Source organism: Carcharodon carcharias, chromosome 31, assembly GCF_017639515.1.
Source record: "Carcharodon carcharias isolate sCarCar2 chromosome 31, sCarCar2.pri, whole genome shotgun sequence".
NCBI lineage: Eukaryota > Metazoa > Chordata > Chondrichthyes > Lamniformes > Lamnidae > Carcharodon > Carcharodon carcharias.
Genome location: NC_054497.1, coordinates 9,976,794 through 10,003,461, shown reverse-complemented (window position 1 = coordinate 10,003,461; position 26,668 = coordinate 9,976,794). Strand labels below are relative to the sequence as shown.

Sequence of the window (26,668 nt, the reverse complement as noted above, 5' to 3'; positions counted from 1 at the left end):
CAGCTCTGCTAAAAAGCAGTACCAATTCCTTTATTTTTATTGCTCTGTCTTTCACAGTGCACCATCTCGCTGCCTTTGTCACATTTGCTCCTTTGTGTCCCGTATCCTTCCCCAGGCTAACTCCTCGCCTGCTCTGTGATGTGGATTTTATTCCTGATTTAGGGCTCATTCCCTCAGCTTAAGTGCTTGGCACTGCCATTCTGGGCTTTTCTTTTTTGGCAACGGGTAAGTTAGTTGATCTGAGAAAGCGTGCCCCTCATTTTGAAGACAGCAACTTCTAAAGAGTTCCTCCCCACTCCGGCCTCGCACTCTGAGCTACGTCATTCCCCAGCCTCACACTTCGAGAAGCTACTGACTGATAAATCTACTCATCAGGGCTTGTCTGGCACGTCTGAGCGTGGGTTGTGGCGGAGAGGGCGGTGGCTTCACGTCAATATTATGTGTCAACCTGGCTCAGTGGCAGGTTGTCTCTTGCCTTTGAGTCAGAATGTTGAAGGTTCAAGTCCATGTCTGTGTTACAGCAGTGACTACACACTTAAAGTATTTCCTCAGGTAATGAACACTTAGGGGATTTCCAGTGGATTTGAGAAGTGCTACATAAATGCCAGCTCCTTCCCTTTTCACTTGGACAATAGGGCTACACTTGGGTTTATTCCACCGCACTCTTGGCTGGTCTCCCACTTTCTATCCTCCATAAAGTTGATGTAATCCAAAACTCTGTCTTAACCCACGCCAAGCCCCGTTCACCCATCACCCCCTGTGCTCACTGACCTACATTGGCTTCTGGTCAAGCAATATTTTGACTTTAAAATTCTCATCCTTGTTTTCAAATCCCTCCATGGCCTCACTCCTCCCTACGTCTGTAATCCCCTCCAGCCCCACAACCCTCCGAGGCATCCGCACTCCTCTAACTCTGGTTTCTCGGACATCCCTGATTTTTAATTGCTCCGCGATTGGCGGTCACACCTTTAGTTGCCTGGGCCCCAAGCTCTGGAATTCCCTCCTTAAACCTCTCCACCTCTCTTTTCTACTTTTAAGACACTCTTTAAACCCTACCTCTTTGACCAAGCTACTGGAGACCTGACTTAATATCTTCTTAATGTGGCTCATTGTCATACATTGTTTTATAACATTCCCATGAAGCAGCTTGGGACTTTTTATTACATCAAAGGTGCTACATAAATATAAGTTGTCGTTGCTTAGTAGTGTGGTGGATTGATGGAGTCACTGGTTGGTGGTCTGCTTGTTTTCTGCAGGGCATGGTGGTTGGTGATTGACTGGACGCTGTGACATGATACTGCATGCTACTCTGCCAGAGATCACATGCTAACTTCCCGATTCCAGTCCCAGCACTGGGAGAAACAACCGTTGAGATCTTGCTTGGAATGGAGCCAGAGGATGAACCACCAGTGAAGTCTCGCACCTAACTCTGAGATGCAGGGGGCACACGGGAGGCTTGTATTGCTTGGAAAGAATATGGGATGCCAGCTCAATTTTTGTGGCTACCCGTGGTCATCCAACATTTGAGACATCAGCTTTATAACAGGGGAGAGAAGGTAGTGGGTGGGGTGTCTAACTGGGAAATTAGAGAAAGTAATTTCAAAAGGATCACACGCACACACCCGTACGCCCACGCTTCCACACAGGTGAACACGCACACACATGCACATCTACATGCTCGCACACAGTCCCTGGCTATTATAACCGTGCAATTGTAGGGGGGCCCCTGCTGGACCTGGCCTCTGACACTGGCCCCCGTGGGCAGCACTGGGCGCTTGGAGCTCTCAGCCTGACGCCTTCCGTTCCTGCAAAACTAGCTCGGATCAAACTCCCCCTTAGCATGGGGCCTCCCTTGCTCTTGGTGGTGGAGGGTGGGTGAGGGGAGGTTAGGGCAGGCAGTGAGGGGGGCCGCAGGGGGTGGGGGGTGGGTGCAAGGAGTGCAAAATTTCCACCGCTCCGCTCTTCGGAGCTCCCAGCCAGTGCAGTATTGCTAAGCTCTCCACTCCCGGTTTGTGGCTTTCCCAACTGTTCGCTTTGATAGATGGAAAATTGCTGGACCAAAATCCTGGAACTCCCTCCCTAACAGCACTCTGGGTACACCTACACTGCCTGACTGCAGTGGTCCAAGAAGGCAGCCCATCAACCTCTTAAAGAGCAACGAGGGATGGGCAATAACTTCTGGCCTTGTCAGCAATGCTCACGTCCCTTGAACGAACGTGAATCGGACAAAAAGAGGCTCCCCCCGGCCATCAGAGATGACAGGTGCAACATGAAAGTTGTACCCCTTGGAGTGCCGAGTTTGCCTTGTGGGGGACGTCACCTGTTATTGTATCTCATCGAGTTTAAGAGGCCAAAGGAAACCTTGGACTTTGCCTCAAAACCTGCCCTGATGCCTTGCGAGGGAGCGCCTTTGGTGGCATGGGGTAGATCGGGGGTGGTAGGGATGGGTTTAGATTTTCCAACCATTCAATCTATTGGGCACCCCCCCAACCCCTCCCACTCCCCAACCTCCCCACCCACAACCAGCCTGCCTCTCTCCATTTGCATTTTGCAATGAGGAATCCCTCTTCGCACCCCACCCCACCAAATAAAATAGAGAACGAAACATAGAAATGTGGGGGAAAAAATGATTACAGCAGGAAAGGATGTATTATCACTTTCTGGCCACAGCCCTGATGAAAAAAGACAAAAATGGTTTTTAGCTCAAAGTGGCCCAACACACTAATAAGGGCACAATTTCTCATCCCAGCAGCCTTTCCCGACTGCACACACACACTCACACACACGCATATATTACACACACTGAACGTCACTAGAATGAAGGGTTTCCACCTTGCTTGGAATGGAAAGTAAGGTGAAGTCGTCCTTGAAAGAACTGGTTACTTATGTACATTAGATTCTACATTGCCCTCCCCACAAGACTCGGTTCCTGTCGAGCTTTACTTTATCGTGTTGGTGTTGTGTGAGCTGTGCTTTCCCCCCACCCGCTCTTCCCCCCGCTCCGGCTCCATGCTCAGGATAAGTCCCTGTCTTGCGCGCTGCCGTACATGTATGGATCCTTCCCCTGCTCTTGGACGAATTCCTCCTTCTTGTCCCACTCATTGGCCCAGCCACCGTTGGTGACGTTGGTCGTCTCAGTGGCCCCATAGCTCCCGTAGCCAAGGCCGGCGTCCTCAACCTCGTTTGCGAGCTCGTCCTCATGTATGAAGCCGCACTTTTCGTCATTGAGTTCCTCAGGCTCTGCCCAGGGCTGCTTCTCTCCGGAGGCGAAGATGCCGTAGAATATGACGCCCGCATAGTGAACCAAGGAGGCGATCAGGAAGACATACTGCCATTCTTCTCGCGTCTTGGTGGACATTTTAAAAATAAACACAACAGCTTGTTAGAGAGGAAACCCAGAGAGGGTATGACTACTGTAAACAAAGGCCAAGATCTTAACTCCGTCAAACAACAGATGGGAGAAGGATCACCAGGGGTTAAAAAGATAAAAATAAAAACCAAAAGTGCTGGAAATATCCAAAAGGTCTGGCAGCATCTTCGGAGAGAGAAACAGGGTTAACGTTTCACGTCCAGCATGGATTATCTTTGAAACTCTCTCGCCACAGATGCTCCCAGGCCTGCTGAGATTTTCCAGCACTTTCTGTTTTTATTTCAGATCTCCAGCATTTGCGGTATTTTGCTTTCAGTCGGTAGATAAATGTTGGGGGGAGGGGGAAGCAAAACCAACAAGATGCCCACCGGCCACTGCCTGTTCCTTTTACACTGATGGATATCGGGGTGTTTTTCAGTGGAGTGATGAAGTGCTTTAAAGACATATTTAACTTATATTTAAATCGTGCCCTCGCAGGGCCTGGTTTAACAGTTGTTGCTCAGGTTCCCACAATCGAGGCCACAATCAGATCAGCCACACTTTTATCCAATGGCTGGGCAGGCTCACTGGGCTGACTGGTCTACCCCTGCTCCTAATTCTCATGTTCCTCACACCATTCACCCCGCACCATAGCAAGGTCGCCAACCCTCCAGGATTGAGCCTGGAGTTTCCAGGAATTGGAGATCAGTCTCCAGGACACTGCTGTGTGCAACCCTGGAGAAAAATCATCGGGGCATTAAAAAAGGTTTTTTTTTTTTGCAATTTTCTTTGAACATATCTCTTTACCAGATATAAAAATATTGAAAATGGGGGAAAAAAGGCCGTTTGGCTGACAGTCAGCCATCATCCAATTGGGTAATGAGTCATTTCACTTACCAATTGGCGTAGGAAGGCAGTGCGTCACAAGGATGGATGTGTTGACCGACTAATGGCTGGAATGTGGGGGCAAGTCATACGCTGAGACCCCCAGGAATACATTGAATCACAGTTGGCAACCCTAAATATCTGTCAGCTTTATCTGCTAGCTTCAGAGCAGTGTTGGGCGGGGGAGGGGTTGGGGGTGGGTAGCAGAATATCTTTAAAGCCATCCCTTTGAGGAAGGGATAAAAAGAATATAAAAATCAAAACCTCAGCAAAGCTACTGAACAGTTGGAAAAATATCAATAACACATCCTCAGGGACCTCCAAACACATTTTGTTCATGCACCCTCCAACGTTTCATGCTCGAAGTTGCATGGATTTGAGTGGAATGTTGGGTTCCTTAACTCTCAGATGCGAAGCTATGGCATTTTATTTATGGTTTCTCACCTTGTGCTTTGTCATGGCCCCCACAATTAAAGGGCACACCATCCCGGATAAAGTCCCAACTCCATTGGACAGTCCCATCAGGATACTGGCGTAACGTGGGGCGATGTCCAGGTGGTTAACATTGAAGCCTATAGCCCAAAAAACAAACAGAAGCGAAAGATGGGATGGATTAAGTCGAGTCATGTCCCCATCTGTGCGATGCTAAATTGTGAGCCAAACAACACATGCTAACATATGATAATATATGATAATACAATTGCATTTATGCTAATGGCTGTTGCTGGTTTCCTAACACTGCCTGATGAAATTAGAGAAAGCAGGGATGAAAGCACGAATCACCTGAGATTGCGAATCCACTGAAGCCGACAGCTAGGACGAGGAAAGAGATTGCCACAGCTTTAGTGTGAGAGAAACCCACCACCAGCAGAAAGGTGGCTTCCATCCCAAAACCTTAGATACGAGGAAGGAAGAGGAATAGAGCAGAATGAGGGGATTATCTTGAACAGTGAAGATTTCATGCAACAACTTGCTTTTATATAGCATCTTTAAAGCAGTTCAAACATCCCAAGAGGCCTCACAGGAGCATTATCAAACAAAGAGTTGATGCCGAGGTACATAAGGAGATATTAGGGCAGGTGACCAGATTAGAGAATTAGATGGAGAATTCCAGAGCTTGGGGTCCCAAAAGATCCATTCTCAGAGTTATCACTGCAAAGGATTGGATGTACCCATCAGGAATTTATCTTATCTACACAAGTCAGGGACTGCCCATGCCCCCCCACAATGAATTCTACTGATAGATTTCAAAGTATCTCTCTTAATTAAAGTGGATAGTGCAAATGGTGGGTATAAGATATAATGCGGTCAGTTTTTTTTAGAAATAAGGAATTATTACCTTTATATAGCGCCTTTCATGGCCTTGGGTGTTCCAAAGCACTTTAAAGCCAGTTAAATACTTCTGAAGTGTCGTCACTGTTGTAATGTAGGAAATGCAGCAGCCAGTTTATGCATAGCAAGCTCCCGCAAACAGCAATGTGATAATAGCGGGATAATTTGTTTTTGGTTGATAATTGTTGGCTAGTGCACTGGGGGGGGGAGCTCCCTAACTCTTGTTTGCGATAATGCAATGGGACATAGGGTCATTTGAGAGGACAAATGGGAACTTGGTTTAAGCCTAGACTTTGTGCTCAAGTCTCTGGAGTGGGATACGAACCCACAACCTTCTGACTCAGGCGACAGCGCAGGGAGAGCAAATGAACTGGTTCATGTGTAGGAAGTCAGTAGGCGGCCAGATCATCCAAAAGAGCATAAGAAACAGAAGAAGTAGACCATTCAGTCCATTGACCCAGCTCCCCATTCAATACAATCATGGCTGACCTCCTACCTCAACTCCACCTTCCCACACTATTTAGCTCTCTTAGGGTCAGCTTAATGCCTGTATTAAAATGGAAGGCAAAGGAACGGCATACAAACTGGGTCAACGTTTTGATGTCAACCTTCACACATCTAAATTTCAGGGACCCCTACTGTGGAACTTTTCCAAACAAAATGCTCGTCAAATAATCCCTCTAATAAAATTAGAGCGGTATGCCACAGATTGGGCTTGAGTTTCTGGATCTCAATGCTGCATCTGAGAAGGCATTTAAACTAGGTGGTGTTTGGATGGGGTGTGGACGTGGAAAGATGCAGAGACAACATAGGGCGGAATCGTCCCAGATTTGCACAAAGTGCAGTTCTCAAACACGTCTCAAGCCATTTTTGTGTCAACATTAGAGGGTGAAGCTTGTTGGGCCAAATGGTCTTTTTGTATTCTTCCTGTAGATGAGTCAGCAGCTTCAGGCTGCTGAATGTGCCGGGGAGTAGGAGGCACTTGGTTCTGTAAGGAAGAATGACTAAAGGCTGTTGAGTGACATCCATCTGTACTTAGCCACAGTCTGCAAGAGGCAATAGGCATCAATCTCTTTGTTAGAGTGAGATAAGTGGTTATAGCTTGAGGTTGACCACTCAACATCAAGTATGGCTGAGCATCTGCCATGGGCACAACGGAAGGATTAGCAGGCTGATTATCAACCCATTTAACCATGCCATAAATGCTCCATTCATGACCTACAAGCCCTGGAGTGGGATTTGAACTCAGAGCTCAAAGGCAGGAATGCTACCCACTGCGCCACAAGACTTCCCTAATTTGCTCACATCTTAGGTTAAAGTGAGAAATAAGGGAGAAGGGTCAATCTGCAGTCATGGTGGAAGCTGGTCCAGAAATTTAGTTGGGATTTCCAGGCAAATTAGTAGATGGATATCAAATTCATCAACAACAACCTGCATTTATATAACATCCTTAACGCAGTAAAACATCCCAAGATGCTTCACAGGAATGTCATCAGAGGAAATGTAGGGTGATGGAGGAACCTCATTTTAGGATATGGGCAGCAGAGTTTTGGTGAGCTTCAGTATATGGGAAGCTGCAAAGTTAGAGACCAGGCCGTGGGAGCATTGGAATAGTTGAGCCTAGGCATGGGTGAGGAGATAGCATGCTGGCACAAGTTCGGGCATCATGCGTGACTAGGAGTTGCTGTTACAGTTGAGGGAACTAACGTACAGAAGTTCACTGTTGGACTGCCCTGCAAAAACACACCTCCACAGTTCATCATCTTCCTGACGTTGGTGGTGGACATGAGTTTCTTGGCTCTGAGGTGGTCCGCTAACTGTCCACCAATGGGCACGATGATCGTCATGACGAGGTGGGGGAGAGCAGACAACAAGCCTACCTGCGTTGAGAGGAAGTTGAACATGGAATTAACAATGTGAAATGCACTTTGACCTATGTACTGTCAACCCTTTGTTCCTGGAGACCAGCAGTGCCCTAACCGGCCTCGTAAACATGCTGCAGTAGAAATTCCTCTCAGGCTTTCCTGCTAAGTGGGTTTGGCCGCTTGATGCCCCCCCACCACCCCCCCTCACCCCATGCCTGATTTCAGTTCTATTGCCCACTTTCTGCTAACTATTCAGGGCAATTGTCTACCCAGCTGAGCTGACTCCGTGACCCAGCGACGTTACATCATATGGGGGCAGAATGTTTTGTCCTACAGGCAGGCACGTGCCCGACCTGAAAGGGAGTGAGGTCGTGCGTGACGGCGTTGGGTGAGTGTCTCGACGTCATCGTGCACTCTCGCCACCTTTTGGTCGGTGGGTGCGCCTGAGAGTTGGCAGTGCACCCGCCGACAATCAAAAGGCCTGTTAAGGCCCTTAAGTAATTAATGAAGTCACCTTTTTTGCTGCCCGCTCAACTGTTTGGTTGTCGGGTTGGCAAATGGGTCAAGCGGCCTCTGCATTTTAAACAAAACCTCATCCATGGTGGGGGGGAATGTTTCCAGCGCTTAGTTAAAAAAAAATAACATTTTTTAAACATCCTTTTTCACATGTCCCTCTTCACGTGACCGAGTCACATGGGGGGACACGTTTATCTCATATGTTAAAAGTTTACTTCCGTATTTAAAACCCGTCAGCTCCCTGAGGCTGCTCTGTGCCTTCGGTGGGGTGGGGGGGGGCAGGTGGGGGGGGGGGCGTTGTCCGTGTATGGGCTCCTCCCGCCCACCCACCCCCCACACCTCAGCGCTCGTACCCCTCCCGCCCCAAACCGGCAGCACTGAGGCTCCCAGCGCGCGTTTCACGCCGGGCTGGCCAATCGACGCGGATGATGCCCGATTGCGGGCAGTGGTCTGTTTCGCGGCTGCTCCCAGGCCCACCCATCACGCCCGCCCGAGGAGAGAAAAATCCTGCTCTTGGAACTGTTTCGAGTTTCCAGCACGGGAACAGGCCATTTGGCCCATCTGCCCTTGCTTATGCTCCACACAAGCCTCCTCCCACCCCGCTTCACCTCTCCCTATTGGCATATCCTCCTGTTCCTTTCTCCCTCTTGCGTTTAACTAGCTTCCCCTTAAATGCATCAATATTATCCACCTCAACCACACCGCGTATAGGAATTCCACATTCTAGCCCATCTCTTGCTAAAGAAGTTTCTCCTCAATTTCCAAGCGGACTTATTGGTGACTATCTTTCACATACGGTTCCCTAGTTCCGGTCACTCCCACGAGCAGGCACATCTTCTGCACATCTACCCTATCGAGCCATTTTCTAACCTGAACAACCTCTGTCAGGAACCCCGGTCTGATCAGTCTTTTCTGATTATCAGTTTTGGTACCAACCCAGTAAAACTCGTATGGCACCTTCTCTCGTGCCTTTACATCCTTTTTTTTGTATAGTCTTGTAGGACACCAGGGCTGTGCTCAATAATCTAAGTGTGGGCCAGTTGGAAAATGAGTTGGGTCGGGGGGGGGGGGGGGGGGGGGGGGGGGGGGGTGGTGGGTGGGGGGGGGTGGGGGGGTGGTGGGGTGTCCAGCCTTAAATATGCAGTTTGGGTTCCAATGTCATTACTGGGGCCCCGGCTGCAATTTTAACCAAGGCCCTAGGTGGGGGAAGGAGTCTCTCAACCCACGATAAGTCAGTTTGCAGAGCAGGTGAGGTGGTTTTCCAGCTCTGACCACCTCCCTCGTCTGGGAGAGAAGGTGCATTTCACAAAAACAGGAAGGGGGAAAATACCAAATACACATTTTCGAAAAAAAGGACAAATTCGGTACCTTGCTGATCTCGAACCCGAACACCTCCTCAAAGTAGGCCGGCTGGCTGATCAACAGCAGGTAGAAAGTCCAACTACGGCAGAAGTTGGCCACAACGATGGCGTAAACAGGCATCGAGGTGAAAAACTTGCGCCAGGGGGCCTTGAATTTCTGTCAAGGAACGCATAAAAAAGCATGGAGCATGGAGTCAAAGTTACTCACCCCTCAGTCCAAGCCCACCTCTTTCACAAACTGTGAAAAATCCGTAGGGTGGTGTTATGATGCCCTGTGACAAATTCCTTGAGTTACACAATCATAGAATCAACTGCAGTGCAGAAGGAGGTTATTTGGCCTGTGCCTGTGTTAGCGTTTTGAAAGGTGGTGGCAAAGTAGTATTGTCAGTGGTCTAGTGTTCCAGAGACCTAGGGTAACGCTCTGGGGACCGGGTTTCGAATCCCATCCACAGCAGATGATGAAATTTGAATTCAATAAAAATCTGGCATTAAAACTCTGATGATGACAATGAAACCATTGCTGATTGTCGCAAAAACCCATCTGGTCACTAATGTCCTTTATGAAAGGAAATCTGCTGTCCCTACCTGGTCTGGCCTACATGTGACTCCAGACCCATACCAATGAGGTTGACACGTCAATGTCCTGTGAACAAGGCCAATTAGGGATGGACAATAAATGCTGGCCTAGCCAGTGGCACCCATGTCCAATAAGCAAATATAACAAACAATTAGTTCCATTCCTATGCACTTTCCCCATGGCCCTGCAAATTTATTCTCAGTTTTCTATTCTCACATGGCTTTTCTCACTGATTCTTCAATTTTTTTCTCAAATGTTTTTTCTATGTAAACTGTTGCAATGTAATTGCAGGCTTTGGCCACTATTTGGCACCATGGAGCAAAATTCTGAAATCCCTCAAAGCCATTGCAATCTTCAATCTAAAATATTTACGTTTATCTACTACCCATGGTAAATTTGCAAGGTTTAAAATGTTAATATTAACAATTATTTATTTAGTTTGGGATTCCTTCACAATGTGAACTCGTCTTCTGGAGCATGTGGCCTACTTGAAGGAAGCTTCCTCTGCCACTGTACATCCATTGGCAATAAAAAAAAGGCTTACATTTATATTGCACTTTTCACAACCACCAGATGTCACAAAGTGCTTTACAGCCGATGAAGTACTTTGAATTGTAGTCACTATTGTAATTGTATTGTAGGAAACATGGCAACCAATTTGCACACAGCAAGCTCCCACAAACAGCAATGTGATAAAGACCAGATAATCTGCTTTAGTGATGTTGATTGAGGGATACATATTAGCCAGAATACTGGGGAGAACTCCCCAACTCTTCTTTACAATGGTGCCAGGGATCATTTATGTCTATCCGAGATGGAACATGGGAACCTCATCTCACTTCATCTGAAAGACAGCACTTCTGACAATGCAGCACCCGCTCAGTACTACAGTGGAGTGTCTGCCTTGATTTTTGTGCTATGGTCCTGGAGTGGGATTTGAACCTACAACCTTGTGATTCAGAGGCAACTGAGCCGGGTCTGACACTGGGGTAAGGTGGGTGTGGGGAAGGTGGGGAGGTGGGTGGCAAAGAGGGAGGGCAACACCCAAGTTGTCCACATTTATCCCCATTGCCCTTTGACCTTTGGCTTCTGCTCAATACAAACGGGTAGAAAAAAAGCAATACTTACTACCAGAGGGTTCATAAGATTGGCGCCTTCTCCAATAGATTCCTCGATGTAGGTCTTCTCTTCATCAGAAATGGTGGGGTGTTTGGCAGGGCTCTCATAAGACACCAGCAGCCAAAATATGTACCACACCATGCCAAAGCTCCCTACCAGAGAAGAAAAATGAGACCTCTTAGATATCAATACATTTCTAACTTCCAGCCTCTTCACCCCCCCTCATTTGCTGCCTCGGGCTGGGACAGGCTACAACAGGGGTGGCAGTGAACTGGCCATTCCTCACGCCTTTGATGTTGGGTCTTTCTACTAAGGGAGGAGAATCAAACCCATTGTCCAATCCTATACTCAATGGTCCACACATGCACTTTGCAGCAAAAAAACCATTGGGATGACGAATGGGAAGCATAACCAAGCTTTTCCTCCCATCCACCACATTCCCTTCACTTACCATTCGCTCAGCTTGAGGCCATTCAGCAACAAGATATACAAACATCATTGGGAACAAAATGGATCTATTTCAATGGCTCCTACCCTCATCCTTGTTTTCAAATCGCTCACTCTTCCCTATCTCTGTAATCTCCTTCAGCCTGCAACCATCCAACAAACCTCCTGTTATGCCTTCTGGTTCCCCTAAGTTAGAAATAATCGCACTTTAGACTCAAAATGCTGGAGCTTCATTGAGTGCATTTCTTACTGCTCTCCACGTGTTGGTACACCGATGGACTGGTACATTGTTACTTGGCACATTGACTGCAGTGCGACAGTACTGCGCCACCCTTGAATGTATATTCACACAACAATTAGTTCCTAGCCTTTTACGAACAATAGAACATCTTCACTCCTCTCGTTCTGGCCTCTTGAACGTCCCTGTTCTCAATTGCTGCGCCACTGTTTGCTGTGCCTTCAGTTAGGTTGTCCTTAAGGTCCCTCTCTGCCTCTCTATCTCTCTCCCTCCTCCTTGAAGAAATGGTTAGAGTGCGTCTGTGGATCATCCAATGAAAACCCTGAGGGTAAGAGTGCTGTCTCGAAGAGTAGGATCACAAGGTCCTTAACAGCTTTATCATTCACGTCTAGCTAAGCTATCGGCCTCAGCGTGTCCGCAATCTTTGGCCAAGCCTTTGGTCACCTGGCCTAATATCTCTTTATGGGGCTGGGTATCATATTTCATTTTCTGATGCTCCTGTGAAGCCCCTTAGGATGTAAATGCATAAAGCAATTTTTTTGAAAAAAATGCTTTCTATTGCATGTCCACAGGAGCCAACACTGCGGCACATACGGCCATATAGGGGCAGATGGTAGTACATCATTCCCTTTAACCCTGCGTGTGCTGTACTTGTACAACAGCAGACACTGAGTCAAACACATGGCTATACAGCACCAGATAGGAGTGAGTCATTCCCTTCTACACTGTGTGTGCTGTCGTTTTTTGGACTCTAACACAAGTGCAAACAATTATACTCAGCAAGCTAAGCTGAAAGTTGACCCCATACTTTCCCCCAGTACATACCATAGACATAGAAGACTGAGGACCACCCTGAGTACTGGACGAGGACCCCTGCGAGAGGCATTGCTACCACTGCCCCTGCATAGGAACCTGTAAAAGAAAATGTGCATATCACCAAAATATAGCTGAGGTGGGACATTATTAAGTAGTGGAACATTAGGGTCAGGAGGAGGCCATTCAGCCCCTTAAACCTTTTCTGCCATTCAATTAGATCATGGCCGACTTATCCCTCAGCTCCATTTACCCCCATTTGCTCCATCTCAATTGATACAAAAACCCAATAAAAATCTATTGTTCTCAGTATAGGGTTGCCAACTTTGGTTGAACGTGTTCCTTGAGATTTCATCACATGACCCCCACTCCCTCCCCCCACCAACCAATAATTGCCGAGCCCACACTCTCTTGCCATTGGTCACTAAATATGTCAATCGTCATGGTGACCCCACCTTTCCACTTCATTTGGAAATTGGAAAAAACGTGATTGAGCGATTTTTTTTTGCCTATTAGTTAAACAGTCTATTTTCCTCATCTCCACGGTTTTTATAAATAATAAACAGAAATGCTGGAGAAAAATGAAATAAATGTGTCATTTAATTTAACACCTTATGATATTTGTTCTGGTTGATGGTAAAAGTGTCTTGGAGATTAAGGGCCAGATTTTTGCTGACAAGGCAGGAATATCGAGTCAGGAAGTTTCCCAATCCAGCAAACCCATCTCATTTAAAAGACCCGCTGCCCGCCATATTTTCTGGGGAGGTGGTGGTGGGATGGAGTCAGGTCTGCTGCCTCTGGAGTAGGCCGCAGGAGCTGGCGAGTGCTGAGGTGGGCTGGTTAGAAGGCCCACCACAGCTCTCTGGACCTTCAGCCCAGTTGTATTAAAGGTTGTTAGGTCCTTCAGCCCTCACTCCTCACACCTCCTCAAAAGCCTTGTAGAGGTGAAAGAAAATCTAACAACCTGTTAGAGATCTCACTCAAACACATGTGACGCTGCAAAAAACTCAAATTCATGAAACCCATTCAAAAATGTAAATCACCTCAAGTAGTCAATCTGCTGCATAAACAAACAAACATCTATTTCACTGACCACATCAAAGATAGCTAATCTTTTAATCACTTCTTAAAACTGCCAATCAAAATGTGAACTCAGCCCCCTGCTGAGATAAGTAGTTCTGGAAATTTTGAAACTCATCCAAGCATTCATAATGGGCTCAGCTACAATTTAAAACATTTGGGAAATGTAAACAATGGAGTCTATTGAAATTGCAAAAAAAGATGGCAATTGGCCACCAGACATCCTGTCCATCAATGCACTCCAGCAGCAGGTGTTTCTTTTTTATTCTATGTGAGAGCTGCAGCTTTTCCCCTCAAATTTTAAAGGGCTGGGAATTTAAATCACTTCAGATCACGACAGTTACGCTGACCTTAAATCCACTCTTCATATGCATTTATGCCTCCTTCATAAAATTGTGCTTTCCCTACTACAGGAACAGCGAAAATGGGGACTGTGGGAATGCAGCACTAATTTTAAGTGGCCCAGTTTCCTGCCTCTGTGATTCAGTCAAAACTGGGATCTGCTGGAAAGGGAGGGTGGGTGGGGTGTGGGTAGGATTTCCGCTTCTGGATCCCGCCTGGCATTTTTAAAGGCCTGCTGAGTTGTTGTGACTTGGCGAAAATCCAGTGCTAATTTTCAAATCCTGAAGCTTGGAGAGTTGCTGAATCTTTACACCCTCATGGGGTTGGGCATAGAGGTGTCCAGGTGCATAAAGGCCCAATGCTGGTCGCCATGCCAGTTTCCAGGCACCGTCCCACCTCTGAGCCATTTTCTAGGGTGCAAGATGGTGGCAGAGCTACCCACCCGCAAGTTTTTTTTTAAATGATGTTGGTTGAGGGATAAATATTCCAGGAAGACTCCCCTGCTCTTCTTCAAAATAGTGCCTCGAGGAATCTTTTATGTCCACTTGAGAGGGTAGACTGTTTAATGTGGCAGCTGAAAGATGGTACTGCTGACAGCACAGCATTCCCTCGGTACTTTAGAGCCCATGACTTTTGACTTAGAGCGAGAGTTGCTACCCATTGAGGCACAGGGAGAACAAATGGACTGGGGAGTATGGGAGCGGGTGAGTGGATAGCCAGGTTGTCCAAAAGAGGTTAAGTTCGTTTGGATCAAATGGCCTTTTCTTGCTTCTCTGCATAAAAGTCAGTGGCTTCAGTTCTGTTGCCAATGGTGACTGAAGTCAGGCTGCTGAGGGACAGAAGTCTCTTGATTTTGTATATAACTAGCGTTCGATTGATGGGTAAGGCAGATGAGGCCATGGCTTCACATCTCATTTGAAAGATGGTGCCTCTGATAGTGCTGCACTCCCTCAGTGCTGGTACTGAGCCTTGAAGGGGAAAATTGGGAAAAAGAGGGAGTGAGGCCTCATTAGAGTAAAACGTGCTTCTTATAAAGCACAGGAGAAATAATACAGGTGGGGGGGAAGAATATACTGTACAGGGAAATACAAGCCTCGGGAAAGGGCGAATCACATTCAGGGGGTCCTGGCGATGTCCATTCCTGGCTCCATACCAGGAAGTAGGGATGAACTTCAGGGGTCAAAGGTAAGGAGGCATACAGAGCACCCCAGAGAGAACAGAACACCTGCCCTCTCCCACCGTGACCCATTCACGAAACGCCAGCCAGGCCTCTGCCTGACCACCCTGTGAAATGAACTGTTGCGATGGTAACCCGGACAGGCCTAAAGAGATCAATTACCACAGAAGGAGGTAGTAGCGAGCCTGCTTCGCTCCAAGGGAGGTGCCCATTTGCTCCAGATTCCATGGCATGCAGGATACGTAACCCCCTACAGGCAAATAAACACAAGAGAATATCAGATTATAGGCCTTGCCTTTGCTCAGGGCAATCAAAGTTAATTCACTGTTTAACGGATGATCCTGCCACAGAAAGTGAGGTACGAGGTCATTTTTTACATGATAATGGCCCAAGATGTTCCATATACAATACGGGCATCACTCACTTCAGTTGGGCACACATACCCTAAGGTTACCGCAACTGTCCTGAAGGCGCTGGTTTATATCACCGTAGAACCTTACATCACAGAAAGAGGCCATTCGGTCCATCGTACCTGTGCCAGCTCTTTGAAACAACTATTTAGTCTCACTCCACTGCTTTTTCCCCAGCAAATTTTCTATTTCTTTTCAGATATTTATCCAGTTCCCTTTAGAAGGTTACTACTGGCTCTGCTTCCACTGCCCTCTCAGACAGCCCATTCCAGATCATAACAACTCGCTGATTAAAAAAATGACTTCTTTTGCCAATGACCTTAAATATGTGTGCTCAAGTTACCAACCCTCTTGCCAATGGAAATAGCTTCACCCAATTTACTCTATCAAAATCCTTTATGATTTTGAGCATCCCCTTAACCTTCACTGCTCCAAGGAGAACAATCCCAGCTCCTCTAGTCTTTCCGCATGACTGAAGTCCCTCATGCCTGGTTCAGTTCTGGGAAATCTCCTCTGCAAGACCTTGATATCCTTCCTAAAGCATGGTTCCTGCGTTCTTTGTGGGTAGAGTTGCTAGCATCCTCAGCCAAGTGGCCATCCTTCACGTTGGAGCATAGGTTGGCAGCCTGTTTGATTGCAGAAGATAGCACAGGCCTAACCCTGTCCTCGAGGCAGGAGTCAACCAAGATAGCAAGGGGCAGGAACACTGACTGAGATTTCTGCATCTTAGCATGCAGACGTTCAATGCAGTTGCCATGGAATTGGTTAACCCAACTCAGAGCAGAGACAAAATGCAGGAACAGCATTAAAATGCATATAATTATGTAGAACAGGCCCATTCTGGTGGTTATGCTCCACTTCAGCCACCTCCTGCTCTATTTACTTCATCTCACCCTCTCAACATAACCTTCCAGTCCTTTCTCTGTCATGTATTTATGTAGCCTTCCCTTAAATACATCTTTGCTATCCACCTTAATTACTCCATATGGTAGTGAGCTCCAAGTTCTCATCACTCTTTTGTTGATAAAGAAGTTCCTCTTCAATTCTCTGATGAATGAGTGATTCTCTTACATTTATGGTTCCTAGTTTTATACAGTCTCAGAAATGGTAACATCTCCTCCAGGCATGCCTTATCAAACCCTATTCTCAAACCTGGAATAATCTTGCACCTAGGGTATTAGAGACTTTAGAGGATTTCAAAATGTAGTTGGAGGCTGAATGGGGAAATGAGGCTCTTTGATGCATTGAGGTCCAGGGAGGTGAATGATTTTTTGCATCCCTTTTCCGACATCATTTTGCCTACTCACCTCAACCAGGCCTTGTAGAATCCTGATTAATATGACACAGCTGTAATGGACTCTGGCTGCTGAGGGTATCAACATGTTCAGTGAGGATGTGGCCACGATTGCCCAGCCAAACACTCTGTGAAAAAAACAAGAGTGAAGTTGATTCAAGTAATTTTTTAAAAGGAGATTTGACTTCGATGGAACAAACTCATGACGCAGCGACTACGAAAACGAGTGGAAGCCAACAACATGGAAAAAGCAATTACACTGAAAAATGCAGCGGGACACGGTTTCCCTCAGTACTGCAGCGGGAGGGTCAAGCTAGATTTTTGCACTTGGGTGTGGGTTTTGAACCCACAATCTACAGACTCAGTGGCAAGGGTGCTACCCACTGATGTCCTGTGGCTGGGGAGTCCTGGCATTAGCATGCCTGACAGGTTTGCTGTGGTAGCCACAATTAGTTGGGCATAACCTTCCATGGTGTGAATGTGCCGCGCTAAAGGAGTCAGTTGGCATTCCCATCACTCCTGATATTTAAGGGAGATCCCTGTTATCTGCTACTCATTAATAACAGATGCATGCAGCGTGAATCACCAAGTTAGATAGCAACAGAGGCACTAGAGGAAGCAGCTCCGAGAGAGGGTGCGTGTTGAGCAGATGGGCTGCAGGCATGCTTTCCTCTCTACGTAAGTTAATGACACAAATATTAACCATTTCTCCATCCTTTCCGGTTAGAATCTGGAAGGTTTGAGGGAACAAAGTAAGAAGACATAACATCACTTAACAACTTGGGTGTGTTTTATCGGGACAGTGGAGACTGTATCTAACATGTGCTGTACTTCTGTATCTAACACAGCACGTACAATAGAGCATTTGATGGATCAATACAGGAGTTTTACTATTTACCTATCCCATCCTGTACCTGTCCCAGGAGTATTTGATGGGGCAGTATAGCTCTTTTAAAGCCAACCAAATAAAGTAAATTAACAAAGTAAGGGATAAAATAAAATGCAGCCCTTAAATTAGGGTCACTGCAAAACCAAAGAATGGGGCAGTGGAGAGTGAACTTTATTTTATATCTAACAAGAGCAATAGTAATAAATCAAGCTATAATTAGGTTAATTTGGAACTTTAAAGCTGCAATCTAGTTATTGAGTCTAGTTAACAGAAATTGCCTAGAAGTGGCAGCTATTTGTCAATCAACTGAAAATGAATAGGTGTTAATCACTGTAGCAGGAAGCTAACTTAGCAGTTGTAACTTGGGTGTGAGTAATCAGCTCTTCATAAAAGTAGAAAGGTGTTGCTATTGCACAGAGAGTGGTGAGGTCTGAGTATGACAACATATAAATGGAAATCCAGTACTGGGGGAAAGAAGGTGCTGCTTTTTAATATTTTTAGTTTTCAACCCCCTGCCTCCCTCCCAGAAGCTGGTGAGTATTCAAGGCTTTAATTAGGTGAAGGTGATTGTTTGGTGAATTTTTAAAGTGCTATCCTTCTAAAACATGGGCAATAGTTTGAACCTGTACTGAAGAGATATAACTATTGCATTCAATTTATAGATTAATTAGTTTAAACTAAAACAACTGCTGAGTGACATTTCTAAACTTGAGACCTAATTAGTTAAATTAAACACAATAAAGTTGGCAGGGCAGGTGATGTGTTGCAGCTATAGTATGTGGGGATTGCAGACTCCAGGGTGTCTGTAACTCTTTCAAGTACAAACCCGTTTCCATCTGTTTCAGATGAAGTTACATTGTTTCATAGTTTGCCATTGTGAGATTTGAACACTTGATCTTGGGGTTACAAACCCAGTACCCTAACCACTTGGCTATTTAGGCCAAGCCCTCCAGGGTGTCTGTAGTTCGAGGAACATTGGCTCAGCGTTGATGAGCTGGAGTCCAAGTTTCAGACACTACAATGCATCAGGGAGGAGAGAGTTACCAAGAGGTAGTCACACTCTTTAGTCTAGGTACTTCCTTGTCTGTGATCATGAACGGGAAGGTGTGAATATGAATGAGGCAGGTATGGGGTTCAAGAAGGCAGCAATGGAGGATCCTCAGCCCTTGCAATTGTCCAACAGGTTTGAGGTTCTGGCAGATAAAAACAAAAAAACTGCGGATGCTGGAAATCCAAAACAAAAACAGAATTACCTGGAAAAACTCAGCAGGTCTGGCAGCATCGGCGGAGAAGAAGAGAGTTGACGTTTCGAGTCCTCATGACCCTTTTGAACTCAAGTTCTGTCGAAGGGTCATGAGGACTCGAAACGTCAACTCTTTTCTTCTCCGCCGATGCTGCCAGACCTGCTGAGTTTTGCCAGGTAATTCTGTTTTTGTTGAGGTTCTGGCAGCTTATGTGGATGAGAGCAGGGACTGCAGGGAGGATGACCAAATTGATCATAGCATCATGGTGTCGGTTGCCATTCAATTGGGAGGAGCAAAAATGAATGTAGTTGTGGTAGGGAACAGTATAGTTCAGGGGATAGATACTATTCTCTACAGCCAAGAGCACAAGTCCCAAAAGGCTTCATTGCCTACCCAGTGCCAGGGTTAAATACATCTTTTCAGGCTGGAGAGGAACTTGGAGTGGGAGGGGAAGGATCCAGTTGCTGTGGTCCAGAGGTAGGACTGAGAAAGAGATTCTATGGAGGGAGTATGAGCTGCTAAGGACTAAATTAAAAAACAGAACTACAAGGGTAGAATCTTTGGATTAGAGAGGGTGTTAAATGATGTAGTAGGGGACAGGAGTTCACGTCAGGGGGGATTTGGAAAGTTAAAGAGAAAGGACAAGTCAATAGTGCTGGGTAGTGATATGGAAAATGATAACTAGGGTGTGGCAGGAAGGGACAGAGCAAACAAACAAAACAGTGCATCGGCACATAAGGTCAAGGTAGGAAAAAATGGTAAAAAGACAGAATTAAAGGCTCTCTGTTTGAATACATGCAGCATTCATAACAAGGTGCATGAATTTATAGTACAATTAGCAATAAAAGTGTATGACATGATATTAAGCCATTGCAGAGACATGGTTGCAAAGTGACCCGGGCTGGGACCTGAATATTCAAGGGTATTTGACATTTTGGAAGGACAGAAGAAAAGGAGGTGGGGTGGCTCTGTTAATAAAGGGTGAGATCAGTACAGTTGTGAGAAATGATCTTGGTTCAGAGGGTCAAGATGTAGAATCAGTTTGGGTGGAGATAAGAAATAGCAAAGGAAAAAAGTCACTCATGGCAGTGGCTTATAGGCTGGGCCAAAATCCTGGAACTCCCTCCCTAACAGCATTGTGGGAGTAGCTTCACCACAGATTCTGCAGCGGTTCAAGAAGGCAGCTCACCACCACCTTCTCAAGGACACTTAGGGATGGGCCAGTGATGCCCAAGTCCTGTAAATGAATAATAAAAAAAACTGTAGCTACACTGTAGGACAGAATATCAATCAAGAAATAATGGGGACTTGAAAGAAAGGCACTACAATAGTCATGGGAGATTTTAATTTTCATATAGTTGGGATGAACCAAATTGGCTAAAGTAACCTGAAGGATGAGTTAGTGTATTCAGGACAGTTTCTTAGAACAATGTGTTTTGGAAACAGGAACAGGCTATTTTAGATCCTGATGTGTAATGAGACAGGATTAATTAATTATCTCATTTTAAGGGATCCTCTAGGTAAGAGTGATCATCACATGATGGAATTTCACATTCAGTTTGAGGGGGAGAAACTTGGGTCAGAAACTACAGCATTAAACTTAAAGGCAATTACAAGGGGTGAGGACAAAGTTGGCTAAAGTGGAATGGGAAAACAGCTTCAAAGGTGAGATGGTAGGGAAGCAATGGCAGACATTTAAGGAACTATTTCATACTCTCAACAAAAATATACTCCATTGAGAAAGAGCCTGAGAAGGATGCACCATCTGTAGCTAACTAAGGAAGTTAAGGATGGTATCAAATTGAAAGAAAACATGTGCAATGATGCAAAGATTAGTGGTAGCTCAGAAGATTTGGGAACATTTTTAGAAACCAGCAAAGGATGAACAAAAAACTTAATAAAGAGAAAGAAATTGGAGTATGAGAGAAAATGAGTAAGAAATATAACAAAAGACATTAAAGTATATAAAAAGGAAGCGAGTAGCTAAAGTAAGTGGTCCTTTAGAGGGTGAGTCTGGGGACTTAATAATGGGAAACAAGGAAATGTCAGACTCTCAACAAGTATTTTGTATCTGTCTTCACAGGAGAAGGCACAGAAGCATCCCAAGAATAGTACAAAACCAAGAGACAAAAGTGAGGGGGGAACATAAAACAATCTTTGTCACTAGAAGAAAAAGTACTAAGAAAACTAATGAGACTAAATGCTGATAAGACCCCTGGCCCTGATGAGTTGCATCACAGGGTCTTCAAGAGAATGGCTGCAGAGATAGTGGCTGCAATGGTTGTAATCCTTCAAATTTCCCTAGATTCTGGAAAGGTCCCAGCAGATTGGAAAACCACATACGTAACACAACTATTCAAGAAAAAGGGAGATGGAAAGCAGGAAACTGGAGGTCAGTTAATCTAACATCTGTCATTGGGGAAAATGCTACAATCCATTATGAAGGAGTTAGTAGCTGGATATTTAGAAAATCATAATGCAATCAGGTAGGGTTGGTTTGTGAAAGGAAAATTGTGATTGATAAATTTATTAATTACCTGAGGATGTAACAAGCAGGGTGGATAAAGCGGGACAAGTAGATGTAGTGTATTGGATTTCCAAAAGGTATTCAATGAGGTGCCACAGAAAAGGTTACTGCACAAGATAACTACTCAGAATTGGGGGTGAAATGTTAGCACGGATCGAGGATTGGCTAACTAACAGGAAACAGAGATTCAGGATAAATGGGTCATACTTGGGTTAGCAAATTATAACTAGTGGACTGCCGCAGGGATATGTGCTGGGGACTCAAATATTTATGATCTATGTTGATGACTTGGATGAAGGAAAAGACTGTGGCCCCATTGTGGACAGGACCCGCCGTGGAAGATTCGGTGGCCCAGCCAGAAGTCCCTTGACTTTCGGCGGGACCGGACGATCCTGGCAACAGGCGGGGCTGGAAAATCCCGCCCGGTATTGCAGCAAATTTGCTGATCATACAAAGCTGGGGATGAAAACAAGCTGTGAGGAAGATACAAAGAGTCCGCAAAGGGAATTAGATAGGTTAAGTGAATGGGCAAAAATTTTACAGATGGCGCGTAATGTGGGGAAAACGAGGTTTTCCACTTTGGCAGAAAGAAATAGAAAAAATAGAATATTATTATTCAAATGGAGAGACTGCAGAATTCTGCAGTACAGAAGGATCTGGGTGTCCTTGTACATGAATCGCAAAACTTAGTATTCAGGTACAACAAGTAATTAGGAAGGCAAATGGAATGTTGGCATCTATTGCGAGGATAGAGTATAAAAGTAGGGAGATCTTGCTACAACTGTATAGGGCATTGGAGACACCACATCTGGAATACTGTGAACAATTTGGGTCTCCTTACTTAATATCATTTCATTAGAAGCAGTTCAAAAGATTCATCAGGCTGATTCCTACGATTAAAGGGTTATCTTATGAGGAAAGGTCGAGTATGTTGGGCTTATACTCAGTTTAGAAGAATGAGAAATGATGTTATTGAAACATAAGATTCTGAGGGGGCTTGACAGGTTGGATAGTGGGAGGATGTTTCCTCTCTTGTGGGAATCTTAAACTAGGGGGGCACAGTTTAAAAGTAAAGGTTCTCCCATTCAAGATGGAAATGAGGAATTTCTTCTCTTCGAAGGTTGTTTGTCCTGAATTCTCTTCCATAGAGAGCAGCGGAGCCTGGATCGTTGAATATATTCAAGGTTAATTTAGACAGATTTTTGATCAACAAAGGAGTTCATGGTTATGTGGGTCAGCCAGGAAAGTGGAGTTAAGATCACAATCAGATCAACTGTGATCTTATTGAATGATGGAGCAAACTCGGTGGGTCGAATGGCCTACTCTTGTTCCTATTTCTTATGATCATCAGGTTGACTCAGGATGGCAGGTATAGATTATGAGGAGTCAGCAAGTAAATTTTTTTTTATATTCGTTCATGGGATGAGTGTCACTGGCAAGGCCAACATTTACTGTCCATCCTTAATTTTCCATGATCCATGAGAAGATGGTGGTGTGGGTACACACAGTGCTGTTAGGGGGGTGGGGGAAGTTCCAGGATTTTGACCCAGCGAATGTAATTGGAGAATCTCCTCACTAGCAAAGGGAAGGTTTAGAGGTGATCTATTTGCTGGCTTTACAACCAGATAATGTGTGCTTTGACAAGCTATTTCTCCTTGTGTAGAACCAGAGGGAACAGCGTGAATATGAAGAGACTTAAATTTAAAAAAAATCTGTTGAAACAATATTTCAGTGAGTCAGTGTTCAATCTATGGACCATATTCCTTAGGGAGATGGTGGAATCAGTTAGTATTGATTCATTCAGATATAAATTGCTGTATATACTAGCATAAAAGTCGAGGTTTTTTTTAGACCAAATTTTTAGGGAAAACCTAGAGGGTTGACTTATACACGAATATAATTTTTGAGGGGTTGAAATCCATGCATGTTGAAGGAACAAGTGTTATCTTAAAACATGAAAAATATTTACCAATTACTGCATGTCACTTCATTACAACCCGAGAGAGAGAATATGAACAGAGGAAAATGTACATAATCAAAAAGAACTGGTAGATACAACCCTAAAGTAAGGACATTAAAATTACCAGTTATTTATCATGCATTGGCCAGCCTTTATTGCCCATTCCTAAATGCCCTTGTTCATAGGGCTTCTAAGAGTCAACCACATTGCTGGTGGGTCTGGATTCATATGTTAGCCAGAACTTGTAAAGACAATAGATTTCTTTCCTGAAAGAGCATTAGTGAACCAGATGTTTTTGTAACCATCAACAAAGGTTTTTATTGAATTTAAATTTCCCCATTTGCTATGGTCAGATTTGAACCCAGGTCCCCAGAACATTATCTTGGGTCTCAGGAGGGCTAATTCAGTGACAACACCACTGTGCCACCAGCAGAAACACAGCACTGGGACCTGGCGACACTGTTGGTAGCGTCTGTTGTTGCTTTGCAGGCATCTTGCCTCTGAATAGATTCATAACTGATGGTATTATTCATCTCAAATAGCTTAATATGATATAATATGGAGTGTGGTACCGAGGATATTGTTATTAAAGTGTAGATAATCTAATAGTGTTGGTAATATGACTATAACACCAGGAAATTATAATTGCTGGTTCTAACTTGTGTTCACACTATTTTGGTGTAGCATTGTACATCAAAAGCATGAAAAAAGTATTGTTCTATTATCCCTCAAACTAGGGTCAACTTATATATAAGGTATATGAAAACATTAAAGATTTTTGGCCGAAAGTCAGCGTTCAACTTTTTACATGAGATCGACTACTACTGCAGTATATACTGGTATATTTCTTCAGGAAATAGCTTCTTAGAATAGAATATATGAATAATTTGAGACACGGTGTGTGGTGATTGGAGGTTGGGAGGAACGGGTGACTTTGCATCTATAATTCCCAAAGCTCTCCACCATTGGACGTTTCCTCACCTCGTGTCTGGGTCTGTTGTAGACTCATTGATAGAGATTGATCACTGTGATTAATCTATAACTCCCTTATCATTGTATCATGCAGCTAACAGATGAGAGAAGGCAAACTGGTCTTTTATCGTCTCGTAATTCTCATGTCTCGGACTTGCGAGCGTTTAATATGTGTAGTGAAAAGGAGCTTTATTCTATATCCAACCCTGTGCTGCATCTGTCCTGGGAGTGTTTGATGGGGACAGTGTAGAGGAGCTTTACTCTGTATCTAACCCTGTGCTGTACCTGTCCTGGGAATGTTTGATTAAAATAGTGAAATGGAGCGTTATTCTGTTTGCAATCTGTTTTGTAGTTGACCTTGCAGTGCTTGATGAGATGGTGCGCATAGTTTGCAACAGATGGGGAGAGAGTGAAGTCCAGAATAGGTTATCAGATGACAAGTATTTCCTCACTGAGACAGTGTTAGACAACCGTCCCCCGGTACCTCAATTGCCCTGGTTGATGGCAGCTTCCTGTTCAAAGCCAAAATAGCTACAGAGTAAAACTCACATAAATTTGTTTAAAGTAATGGAGAGAACTCCTGACCCTGATTTTTAATTAGTCCCCAAGAGTCAGAAAATCATTTATGAAACCGTCTTTGTAGTCCTAGCTGGCTGCAGGCATTGAAAGGAATGCCACTAATTACTCCTAAAATAACCCACCTGTATCAGACTCCTTGTCACAGGCTTGGGGCAAATTTCAACTCTTCAATTCTTGTTTCAGAATAAACAAAACCTATGCTGTTTTTGCAGGACACTCGGTTCTGTTTTGATCTCTGGAACTATTCAGCTTATTAGTAAGGAGAAATGAAAGAGACCTAACTGGCTTTCCCAGCTGACCCTTGGGTGTTGTCTGGCCATATTGGGGATCAGCACCATCCAAACCTGCGACCTCTACCACCTGGAAGGGCAAGGGCAGCAGACGCATGGGAACACATGGGAACCATCTGCAATTTCCCTTCCAAGTCACACACCATCCTGACTTGGAAATATATTGTTGTTCCTTCACTGTCGTTGGATCAAAATCCTGGAAATTCCTTCCTTCCTAACAGCACTGTGGGTGTACCTACACCACATGGGCTGCAGTGGTTCAAGAAGGCTGCTCACCACCACCTTCTCAAGGGCAATTGGGGACGGGCAATAAATGCTGGCCTAGCCAGCGACACCCACATCCCTTGAGAATCCCACTCCCTTTTAGGGAAGCAAGTCCACCTCAGATTATAATGTTTCCTTCCACTCCCCTTTGTGCCCAGTCTGTTCCTTATGATCCTCAATACACACAATACTTGCACATTGTTAAACACTAGATGATCCCAATGGGGGTTAACATGCTCAGCTATTACATGACTATTTGGAGAAAAGACATGTGACAGGAGGTTGGATAGACGTATTTAAAAACATGAGGTGTCTGCACTGTGTAGATGGGGAGAAACTGTTCCCACTGGTGGGAGGATCGGGAATGAGAGAGCACAGATTTACAATAATTGGCAAAAGAAGCGATGACTATGTGAGGCAAATCTTTTTTTCCCGCAGTGAGTGGTTAGGATTTGGAATGTGCTGCGTGGTGGAGGCAGGTTCAGTGAAGTCTTTCAAGGGAAAATTGGATTTTTACCTGAAAAGAAATGTGCAGGGTTACCGGGAGAAAGCAGGGGAATGGGACCAGGTGAATTGCTCATTTGGAGAGCTGGCGCTCAGGACAAATGTAGGTCCCTTACAGTCTGAAACAGTAGAATTTACAATAGAGGACAAGGAAGAGGCAGAGCAATTGAACAATTACTTTAGTTCTGTCTTCATGGAGGAAGACACAAATAACTTCCCAGAAATACTCGGGAACCAAGGATCTAGTGAGAAGGAGGATTTGAAGGAAATTGGTATTACTTAAACAATAGTGCTGAAGAAATTAATGAGACTGAAAACTAATAAATCTCCAGGGCCTGATAATCTACATCCCAGGGTACTAAAGGAGATGACCATGGAAATAGTGGATGTGTTGGTTGTCATCTTCCAAAATTCTGTAGATTTGGGGACAGTCCTGGCAGATTGGAGTGTGGCAAATGTAACCCCACTATTTAATAAAGGATGGAGGGAGAAAACAAATTGCAGACTGGTTAGCCTAACCTCCAGCAGTAGGGAAAATGCTAGAGTCTATTATAGAGGATGGGATAAGAGGACACTTAGAAAATATCAGTGTGGTTAGACAAAGTCAGCATAGATTTATGAAAGGGAAATCATG

General features: G+C 44.9%; 1 protein-coding gene across 1 annotated transcript in view; it reads right to left on the bottom strand.

Annotated features, from left to right (window-relative positions):
* Positions 1–3,013: 3,013 nt before the first annotated feature.
* LOC121271749 (vesicular glutamate transporter 1) overlaps positions 3,014–26,668 on the bottom strand; it is a 57,245-nt gene continuing 33,590 nt past the window's right edge. The window contains exons 4-12 of the mRNA XM_041177976.1: positions 16,819–16,933; positions 15,264–15,351; positions 12,515–12,601; positions 11,014–11,156; positions 9,316–9,465; positions 7,314–7,446; positions 5,018–5,128; positions 4,679–4,806; positions 3,014–3,346 (exon numbers count right to left, since the gene is read on the bottom strand). Coding sequence (XP_041033910.1) covers positions 3,014–3,346; positions 4,679–4,806; positions 5,018–5,128; positions 7,314–7,446; positions 9,316–9,465; positions 11,014–11,156; positions 12,515–12,601; positions 15,264–15,351; positions 16,819–16,933 — 1,288 coding nt within the window. The remainder of the gene's footprint in view (positions 3,347–4,678; positions 4,807–5,017; positions 5,129–7,313; positions 7,447–9,315; positions 9,466–11,013; positions 11,157–12,514; positions 12,602–15,263; positions 15,352–16,818; positions 16,934–26,668) is intronic.